The 10,962-nt window shown below is 37.7% G+C and overlaps 1 protein-coding gene across 1 annotated transcript; it reads left to right on the top strand.

Moving 5' to 3' along the window:
* Nucleotides 1-5,412: 5,412 nt before the first annotated feature.
* On the top strand, nt 5,413-9,944 carry LOC140241324 (dol-P-Glc:Glc(2)Man(9)GlcNAc(2)-PP-Dol alpha-1,2-glucosyltransferase-like). The gene is made up of 3 exons (XM_072321053.1): nt 5,413-5,601; nt 6,355-6,552; nt 7,266-9,944. Exons 1-3 carry the CDS (start codon nt 5,437-5,439, stop codon nt 8,295-8,297), a joined length of 1,395 nt encoding a protein of 464 aa, XP_072177154.1. The 5' UTR covers nt 5,413-5,436; the 3' UTR covers nt 8,298-9,944.
* The last annotated feature ends 1,018 nt before the right edge of the window (nt 9,945-10,962 follow it).

The following is a 10,962-nucleotide window of genomic DNA, read 5'->3' as shown; positions in this document are numbered from 1 at the left end:
CAGATTCGAAATTATTGATATTGTTTCCTCTTTTGAAAATAAACGAAGTTCTGGTCATGATGAGATAGATAATTTTATACTTAAGAGAGTGTTATTTCCTCGGTTGCTATCCACTTACTCATATATTTAATTTGTCAATTGTTAACGGTGTGTTTTCTGATAAAATGAAATTAGCTAAAGTAATCCCAATATTTAAGACAAGCGATAAGTTTGAAGTCAGCAATTATCGCCCAATTTCATTATTATCGTCGTTGTCTAAGGTCTTAGAAAAACTTATTACAAGAGAATGATTAATTTTTTGAAGGTACATGGAGCTTTTACGAATTCTCAGTTTGGTTTTCGTGAGAAACATAGTACTGCGCATGCTCTTTTGCATTTTGTTGATAGAGTGGTTCATGCAATTGATAATCATTCTCACTTAGTATTTTCTTGGACTTCTCAAAGGCCTTCGACACCATCAATCATGATATTTTACTTATAAGTTATCGCATTATGGAATACATGGGAAGGCCTTTGAGTGGTTCAAGAGTTATTTAGTTGATAGAAAACAATTTGTTACAATTAAAAACAATGATTCAGTTATCAGAGAAGTTAAGTGGCGTCCCACAGGGAAGTCTTGTAGGGCCGTTACTGTTCATTATATATATTAATGATTTTTGTCGCGTATCCGACAACCTCTCTTTTATTCACCTTGTTGCAGATGACACTAATGTATTTTTTGCCCATAATGATATTGATTTTCTCGTTCATAGAATTAATATTGAATTGAAAAAAGTGACAAATTGGGTCAGGGCCAATAGGCTATCACTCAATGCTCAAAAAACGAAATATATTCTTTTTAGTAATACTGTTGATAGTTTAAGTACAAATATAGTATTAGATGATTCTCATCTACAAAGAGTTTCACATATCAAATTTTGGGGTGTCATTGTGGATGACAAACTTTCCTGGAAATCACATGTTGATAATGTTTGCAACATACATGTAATTTCACATAATATAGGCGTTATAAATAGACTGAAACTTCATATTCCACAAAAATCATTACTTATGTTATATTCGTCTTTAATATTGCCTCATCTTAATAATGGAGAATTAGTTTGGGGCAACACGCATCAGAATCTATAGAGAGTGTTCCTTTTACAAAAGAAAGCTCTCAGTGTTATCTGTTATTCCCCTGTACGTTCTCATACAAATACACTTTAAGCAACGGTATACATGTACTTCACTTCGATAAATTCTGTTTCTCTTTTACTATACAATGCATAATTCTATAGGTCCTCATATTGGTGTACAGTCTTTTCATTTCACTATGTTCTATTTACCTTATTCTCTGTTATCAAAGGAAGTGAAACATATGTTTTGTCGAAAAATGAAATAAACTTTAAATGAAATGAAAAATACATGCAACATCACTGGACGTTGCGATTGCTGTATCTTTTTTAACAGGTAACTCAGTTCAAGGTCATGATTTTATTATGCTATATACCTATACCCACCCAATAACAATTCTCGAACACATTTCTGAACACAAGTGAAACGAAACACGAACAAAACACATACCTGTACATGACACGGTACCGTGCACAGTTTCACAATAAATGCACACTTAATCGTACAATTCCCCTTTCCGCTTACAAAAAAAAAAACCAAGAAAAAAAAAAACCAACACAAAAAACAAACAAACAAACAAACAAACAAACAAACAAAACGAACTCGTAGTTTTGATTACTGCTACGACGGCAAAGCTCCAAGCTGGTTTCCATTGTCACATTGTCACAAGCGGGGTCAGAAGCCCTTGCTATTATAGGTCATGAATCAGGCAAGGTCAGGATTTGTCCCTCAATCGCACAATATCATTAATCGATGAGCTTGAAGCTTTCGGGAATTACAATAGTGGCATTAAGCACTGCATTTCCACAAAAATCTAATAACCTTGTAGATGATCATGCGCTTCAGTTAAATCGAGGTGACCCACCAGTGACCATACATGAATGCAGAGCTCAGAGGTCGATATGATAGGACATGGAGCTCCCCCAACGCATTTATATCATTGATTGTTAAAACATATCAACCCAACAACAACAACAACAACAACAACAACAACAACAACAACAACAACAGCAACAGCAACAGCAGCAGCAGCAGCAGCAGCAGCAGCAGCAGCAGCAGCAGCAGCAACAACATCATCACCAAGAACTACAAGAACAAGAACAACAACAACAACAAAGGCCCATCTGTTTAAATTATACTGTAGTTAGTATTTCATACAATATGTGTACGTAACGCAGGTTTGCGAACATGCATCATACTTGTAGATATAAGACAAAGGTATAGGCCTCTAGAATTCGCTTTATCTAATACTAGAATACTGACGTAAAACATGTTCATTGAGCCTTAAAAACTGATTTTAAATATCATTATCTGACTATAAATTAAAAGAAAAAAATGACATGATATTTTGAGACAAAAAATTCAACGTGCTCAAGGAAAGAATGATATAAGACATGAGTCTTGGTTTACGGGAACGAGACTATTTTTTTCTTCACTTTCAAACAGCCAGGTTACAAATAAAGAAGCAAAAAAAAAAAAAAATCAATAACAGCATCAACAACCAGAAAAGACGTTTCGCTTTGACAATGTGTGCAATGAAGTGCAATCAATTGCAATCAACATTTGATGAGACGATATGGAATTACTGCTTTGACTACCACAGTGTCACATGTGCGGCTCGCTTCTACAAAATATTAATATACAATGTGCCATACGCTGTACTTGACATGCACGAAAAGGTCTGTCGCCCACCAGGACAAGCTAATAATAGTTAAAAAAAATCTGCTTACCTCTTGTGTAGGAGTATAACCTCTGAACTCTTGGAATTGTATCCTGGACTTCGTGATACTTTTATGCCGCCGTTAGACTTACATACGATTTAATAGTGGAAATGTGTATGTAACAGTCTACTTGAGAAGGATGTTACTCAACTTTGCTTTTGCGTATCTGTACGGGGCTTTATCTCCGTTCTTGGTAGATTTTCTTATAGCGCGTCGTATATCGTCCCCGCGACGAAAGAAGATAATTCGTAATGAGCCCTCCCACAAGCTTAGATAACGTATTCAACGTACAAATAAAAACCCAGTCAATGCAGATTTGACTCATCCGTGTCGTCTACCGGGCCCTTAATTGTATCTGCAGCACTACACCTCTTCTCAGCACGAAGGACGATGCTATACGGCTAGTAGAACAAATTGACCGCCCAAGAATGCTTAGCAAATATATGCGGAGTCATACCTCATAGAAACACGAAGCCTACACTTGTAATACCAAACCCTGCACGGGCTTGCAACATAGTGTACCCGAAATCGAACTTTGTGATGCTCCAGGTTATCTACAGCGGCGTGAACAAAGGGATTTACAAAACATCATATATCGACCCATTGTAGCGATCTCCTCATGCGATCATAGTGCAGGAATATCAAATCAATGTCCTGGAATGCAAACGAAAGGTTTGATCTTACTACCTGATCACGCTCCTATATTCAGGCTACAGGGAGTGACAGTATTTGTATGTATCACCCTATTTTTTTTTTCTTTAATTGGCATTCTGAACCTGCATTGTGATTGTTATTCTTTTTGATTTTACAATTCAACATCTTTTTAACCTTGTAACGCCTATTGAAGAAGTTGTGCACTGCCGATTTTGGCCCACTTGCTTCGATTTAGAGGCAGAGCAAACTGACCTGATTCGGTGAACAACGAAGACATTTTAGTTAGTAGGCCTATAGGAAAACCTTATAATTGATGGCATGAATATCAAAACATTTGATTTCAACTTTGCTTCATATTTTCTGGAAACAATAGTAACAATTACATTCATAAAGTTGCAAAAACATTAACGATTATCAGAATTACCGTCATTTTATCAATAGTCAGCGTACTTGACTTGCTTTACTTATCTTTTTTTTTTTTTTTTAAGTTCGGTGGTTTTCTCGTGATGATGACTGTATCAAATCAAATATATAGGCTCGTATGTATATGCCTATATACTAAGTACTTTCCTCCAAATAGAAATCAGCGGAGGCCCGGAGGAATGTTTTTATTATGGGGTGTATAGGTGTGCCATGGGACTGTGTGGGGTGTCAGGACCAACTGCTTTTGATCCCCTCCCCACCACCCCCTTCTGTGGGAACAATATCTTGGCGAACCCTTCGGATATATATATATATATATATATATATATATATATATATATATATATATATAAAATATATTATTTGCCAAACAGTTGTGTGAAGTAGGACTAGTGTGTAAAGTAGGAACGGTTCTCCGCCATACACCTAGTTTCACATCTTCCATGCACGACGTATAATATAATCAGCAGAATATCTAATGAAAAATATCTGTAGGGTCCACAGAAACCCGACGAACCTATAGCTTATATCACAGGCGATCAATCCAAGTTGAAGTCAAGTTTGGAATCACGTTTCTTCTATATCCCACTGCCGACCATGCAAATGCACAAACACATGGGTATAAATGTAAATAGAAAAAGAAGAAATAACAATTTAAGAAAACGAAATCGAAACAACAAATTACATCCTGTTCCTTTCACTAGCCAACAACACATGGAAATATATAATTTACCGTTGAAATGCTGTCAAAGGGTAGTACATGTATAACGCCAGATAAGAGGTGATCGGAGTATCATACAACGTTCAGTTATTGAAACCGGATGCTGCACAAGGTTAGAGATGATGTGCCTGGTTGATGGGGAGAGTATGACGGCAAAGATCATGATATAAATGCCATACCGGGTGGTAGATCCGGGTCAAATTCCCTTTAGGCTAATGCTTGTTGTGATATGGCTCTATATAGAAATGCACGCCTAAAATGTTTTCTTCTCGCTCGATACCATGCTACACTTCAAGAAACCGTGGCATTGAAATCCGGCAGTATAGTAGGCTACATGTGTACTTCAGTTGGAAGATGCCTTGATGAATAATAAGGTGTACAGTGTTCGCTTGGATTCCACGCGACCTGTGTAGTCCGGTGTTCACGGCCGCTCGAATCAATACGCATTCTCAGGCCCACGTGTGTAAGGCTATTGCGTAATTTTCTGATCCCAAAGGACATAATTATAAAGTGTGGAATTATTTCAGAAATTGAACCACTTGTAAAGTGAAACTTAGGACATTAACAACTTCTAAAGAGAGTCAATTTAAAGTCATACGATGCAAATTGAAATGACGATGTTGTTACATTGAGAATTAAAAATTTGAGTAATATTCTACACATTAATTTAGAAAATATTGATGAATGCGAAGAGGGTAAAGACTATGGGTTTACTGTTGATCGTGAGTGGTTGAATTGGATGATCGATCCATCCATTCGATTGTACACGTTGACGGTGAATTTGTGAAGGTGTGTACAGACAAAATGGCACAATTCAGTGATGTGTTTGTGTTCTTCGTTGCCTCTGTTCATGTTGCTGTCACATTGATGATATTCATGGAGGTTGACAAGACGCAGCCCTCACCATATATGGACGAAATATTCCACATTCCACAAGCCCAGTTGTACTGCAACGGATCTTTCACCGAGGTATACTTTATATAGTCCCTCGTATTGTATTTCGCGTGGTTGAGAATCCCAGTGAATTTATCAGTTTATAAACCCGATTGGCGATACTCGATAGATCTAGGCGATAGAGGAGGGCAGTGAAATAAAGACTTGATGTAGATTTTAGTACGACGTGGCACTAACTTTACAAAAGATTATTGTTTTGTGTGACCACAACATTTTTATTTTCCATAATTAAGTTACTTCTGTCAGAATCATCACCATACAGGAGCATACATGACATGATCACACTCACACTCACAGTTTGAAACTAGATTATTTATCACTGTCTATAGAGTAATTTAGGCCTAGGGATCTAGTAGAAAAGTACTCTGAGAGCGCAGTCCTCTGGCTCTGCCAAGCAGCTACTTTCTCACCAATGATATTGCTCCCCCATGGAGATTGGTGATTTCCATCCATGCGCATGCATGCTGAAAAATTGCCCAAGTTCCCAATATAGCCATAGGTCTAGCAACTAGATGCCTTTCTTACGTCATAAACCCTCGGCTGCGTCTATACAGCTGTGCAACCGCCCGCCTTGCCCCAGCAGAAACTAGAGCACGCACTTTAGTGCGCTTATGAAAACCTAAAAAATTGTGCAGCTTAAACTCCCAAGTTCATTTACCCTATGATATTATATTATATAACGAGATACTCGAACTGCTGGTGAATGATACATATTTTACTTGACACAAAAATGATGCTTACAAATGCTTTGCTTTTTGTCTGTTACAGTGGAACTCTAAGATAACCACTCTGCCTGGACTTTACCTGTCTTCTGTTGGTCTGCTCAAGCCACTTGCCCTTCTACTCGAGGCTGACCTCGCTGACTTGTGCTCAGTGACCACTCTCCGCTCCATTAACATTCTCTTTGCTGTGGGATGCCTCTTCATCATCTACCATACCCTCTGTGTCATCCACTTCCCTAAAACTGTGAGAATTCAAAATTTACCAAGGATACATTTACATTACAATCTAATTTCTCTATACAACACCTGATCTGTATTAAAAGAAGTGGTGAGGATGGGGTAAAGGCAATAGAAGGGGGATGGAGTGGGCAAGGATAGGTTATATCAGCTTTCAAAATGTATCTGAAATTATTTTCCACTGTATTGGCCTTTTCTTTTATCTAACATCACAGAGTAAATGTAGATTTTTTTTTTTCAATTTTTAATGTAAAGTACACAGCTTACCTAAATATGACTTTGGCATTATTCTAATTTGGGTATCTGTTGGTTCCATTTGTATTTGTTGTATTATCCTCACTTTTTTTTTTTCTGAACCCCTCTATCAACCTCATGTATGAGTAGTGAAGTATTATACTATTTTTGCTAGATAGAAATATATATGACTTTGAAAGTAGCCCATATTGACTTTGAAGTGTCTTTTGTCTATTTTTATTTCTCTATACTGAAAGGGATACTTTAAACTGAGCCAAGTCTAATTGATCCTTACGACTTGCATGTCTACAGGTACAAAACTCTGTGTTTTGTTTAGAGAGATGATGGAAATAGATGCCTGAATGTCCAGGACAGATTTAAGCACAAATTACATGTAGAGTCATTGTGAACTGCGAACATAACCTTAGATGCTTAATTTGGCACATTCAGTATGTCTTATTTTTTTTTTTTTTATATCTCTCACAGAAGACCGAAGAGATAAAGATAATCCTGACGGCAGTGTCTCTTGCATCGTTCCCTCTGCTCTACTTCTTTGTGTTCCTGTACTACACTGATGTTGGCTCTACCTTTTTCATCCTGCTGGCATACCTCTTCTGTCTCCGTGGTAACCATCTTATGGCCAGCATCCTTGCGGCTGATGCCATCATCTTCCGCCAGACCAATGTCGTCTGGGTGATCTTCATGGCCGGCATCACATTGGCAAAGCAGATTGATCTGACTGCAAAGCACAAGCCACAGACAAGTGAGACAGTCTTGGGGGCCGTAACATCTTCAGTGAGCCGGGGAGTAGAGCTCATCAGCTCACTGACCAACATCTTCAAAGCCGCCGCGCAACTCTGGCCGTATGCTCTTGTTATCCTTGGATTCACGGTATTTGTGTTTGTCAACAAAGGGATTGTTGTTGGAGATCGAGACAACCATCAAGCGGCTTTCAATGCTCCGCAGCTGTTTTACTTTGCGGCCTTCACGGCAGGCCTGGCCTTTCCTTTCACCGTGTCCATCGGCAAACTTGTCTGCTTTGTCAAAAGTCTCTTTCAGCATCCCTTGACATACATTGTCATTGTTGGGATGATGGTTGTCTTCATCCACCGCTTCACGTTCGTGCATCCATTCCTTCTTGCAGACAACCGACACATTGTCTTCTACATTTGGCATCGCGTCTTCATGCGACATGAGTACGTCAAATTTGCCCTCATCCCGGGCTACCTCTTTGCCGGCTGGACAATCCGTGATTCTTTGTCTCACAAAGGTGAGCTGTGGCAGCTTGTTTATTTTGTTTGCCTCCTTGCAGCCACCATGCCCCAACAGCTTCTCGAGTTCCGCTATTTCATCATTCCCTACCTGCTGTTCAGAATCAACACAAATATTCAGTCCTACTTCCAGATTGTCTTGGAATTTGTGTTGTACAGTGTTGTTAACATGGGAACATTGTATCTTTTCTTGCATAAACCGTTTTATTGGCCAAACAATCCGGATGAACAGAGATTTTTGTGGTGATTTAAAAGATTATTTGATCCTTACTTGCAGTTTATGTACTGTGTGTCTACAAATCCTTCCAAAGGTTGTGTAGGGAAAAGATGGAACATAAATATTTGCTGAAGCTATGTTATGGATTCAATTGTAGAGGTTTTCAGAATTGAAAGTGTATGAAAACAAATGGTGGGGTGGATTACCCAGCTAGAAATGCTACAAAAATAAGGCTTTGATTGCAATGAGACCTGTTTTCATGTTTGTCAGAAAAATCAATGTGTGCAATTTGTCTTTACTAGACCGTATCATGTACTACAGGATGTGTAATGTTTAAAGGAAACCAAAACCCATAAATAAATGAGGATTGGATAAAAGCAGTATTATCAGAACACGTAAAAGTTTGAGGAAAATTGGGCTATCAATTCCAAAACTGTAATGAAATTTTCACTGCAGTCATTGCTGGGATAATGTCCAAACTACAGGAAATTCTGGCTGCGTTGTTAAAATTCAGATAAAAATTGCCATAACATATGTCAAGAAGAAGTCAATGGAATACATACATGTGCACTTTTCATACAAAATGTAGAATAGTAGTCTTATCCAGCAATGATGGCACCAAAACTTTGAAAATTCATAATTTTTGAATCAATTGTTCTTTTTTCCTCAAACTTTCACTGATGTATCTACTGACATTACTGCTTTCACTCAATCCACATTCGTATTTGGGCTATGGTTTCTGTTGTTCTCCTGCCATTGAAGAGTTGTCATGTAGTCTGTCCATTTGTTTGTGGAGTGAATTGGTCTTTATGTATACTTGACCCTCTCATGTCTAGCATCTCACAATTCCAGTGTCTTTTGCACACGTTAGTCTTGCATTTTTCACTGCAACAGGGTTAAATTGAGGAGTATGTTTCTTCCCGTTGTATTAAGGCGATCCACTCGTTATACATGTATGTCATATGCCTACACTTCCAATTACTAAGCAGTTTTATGTCTTAAAATTGTGCTCACTCCACTAAACCATGTATATGAGATGCAATGAGTCAAAAAGGAAGTATACAGCGCAGTCAAACACTGGTGAAGTTTCTGTGTTGTTTGTTGTCAGTCATTGCCTATGGTTGCCTCACATGCCTTCCTTAAACAAGACAACAGCGATAATTATGTTCGTACAGTACCACAATATGATAAGCACTTTGAGCTGAGCATGTCACAGTGACAAAATATCTAAAGCCTCAAAAGGTTAAATGAAGTTTACATTCCATTTTTATTCTTGCCCTTCCATTTTTTTTCTATACAGAGGATAGAGAAAAATGATTGTGTAGTAAAATCATTTCCTCACAACTAGACAAGGAATCATTAGTCTTATTTCTAGACTACATGTATTAGAAAACAGTCTCCCAAACAAGTCATGAGAGTGGATTGAATTGTGCTTTCTGCATATCATTTTTTTAAAAACAATTTTTAGAAAAAGAATCCAATGTAGAGAACAGATTTGTTGGGGCTTGATTTGTTTCTTGTAAATCATAACTTACCAAAAGAAAAAAAAAATGAACATGATCATAATTTACCAAATAAAAGGAGTAAATACTAAAACTATGTCTTCATGCTGAGTACTTCTTGATTATTGCTGTACCCGTGTGTCTGGGGTGAAATGAAAGATTGTCTGGTGTGAGAGAGGGTGTAAACTTTTTTTTTTTTTTTAATGTACAATGTGTGAATACTGTATACATCCTGTATTTAGCGAGTACTTTTTTGCATATCGGGACTTCCCAACAATTTTGTGAGTGGTTAAATTTTTGATCGTGGAGTAAATGTACAGTACTGAACAGAAATGTATGCGTGCACGTCATATTCGTGTTGGGATCAGATTCTTGTTTATTTGACCTTGTTGGAATGGGAATCCTCTGTCTCAACTCAAAGGATGTGGGTTTCATGCTGGGATTGACTACATGTATGTATATCCTATAACCCCAAATCCAACCCAAGTTTAAAAGTCAAACTTGATCAATGCGACACAAGCTTGGACAACAATACTTGTACCGTGTACTCCCCTTTGAACGAACATGGTTATTACAAAGTCCTGGTTGCAACAAAATAAAAATCTAGGTCGCATAATTATCAGTTCTATGTTTTTGTATTGTTTATTTGTTCAGTTATACAGTGCACTCCCGTTATAACGAACACAGATATTACGAAAGTCCGGTTACAACGAAGTAAAAATTCAGGCCGCAACATTATCCAATCTATGTATTTTTATTGTTTATCTGTTCGGTTACAATGAAATTTCGATACAACGAAAGAAAACTGGCAGTCTGGAGGACTTCATTATAACAGGAGTCCACTTCAACAAAATTTCGATATGGCGAAAGAAATTTGCCGGCCCTGAGGACTTCACTATAACGGGAGTCCACTGTTATTAGTTTCTCATGTTGGCAGAAGATAATTTTGGCTCACCAGAGGCCACCAGAGGTTTAATAGTCATGTTTGTGTGTCCTGTAGGGTATGTTAATATTTTATGTAGAATGGGGATAAGGATTGGGATTATGATTATCATAATGACTGAACTATTGAGACTATCCTCTCCATCTTGTTCTTTATACCACCACCATCGTTACCGTTATCATCGTCATAATCTAATGTCTTCTATCACATTTTTCTCTTACGCTAAAATTTTGCTGAAGTCCGTAAATCT

The sequence above is a fragment of the Diadema setosum genome, chromosome 2, assembly GCF_964275005.1.
Source record: "Diadema setosum chromosome 2, eeDiaSeto1, whole genome shotgun sequence".
Taxonomy (NCBI): Eukaryota; Metazoa; Echinodermata; class Echinoidea; order Diadematoida; family Diadematidae; genus Diadema; species Diadema setosum.
Note: the sequence above shows the minus strand (reverse complement) of the source record. Positions and strands in the feature narration are given on the sequence as shown.

Bases quoted from the DNA above. Each gene is read 5' to 3' on its own strand.
- LOC140241324 (XM_072321053.1), top strand. From the start codon at position 5,437: ATGGCACAATTCAGTGATGTGTTTGTGTTCTTCGTTGCCTCTGTTCAT. The intron at 5,602-6,354 runs GTATACTTTATA...TGTCTGTTACAG, and splicing joins GCAACGGATCTTTCACCGAG to TGGAACTCTAAGATAACCAC. The intron at 6,553-7,265 runs GTGAGAATTCAA...TATCTCTCACAG, and splicing joins TCATCCACTTCCCTAAAACT to AAGACCGAAGAGATAAAGAT.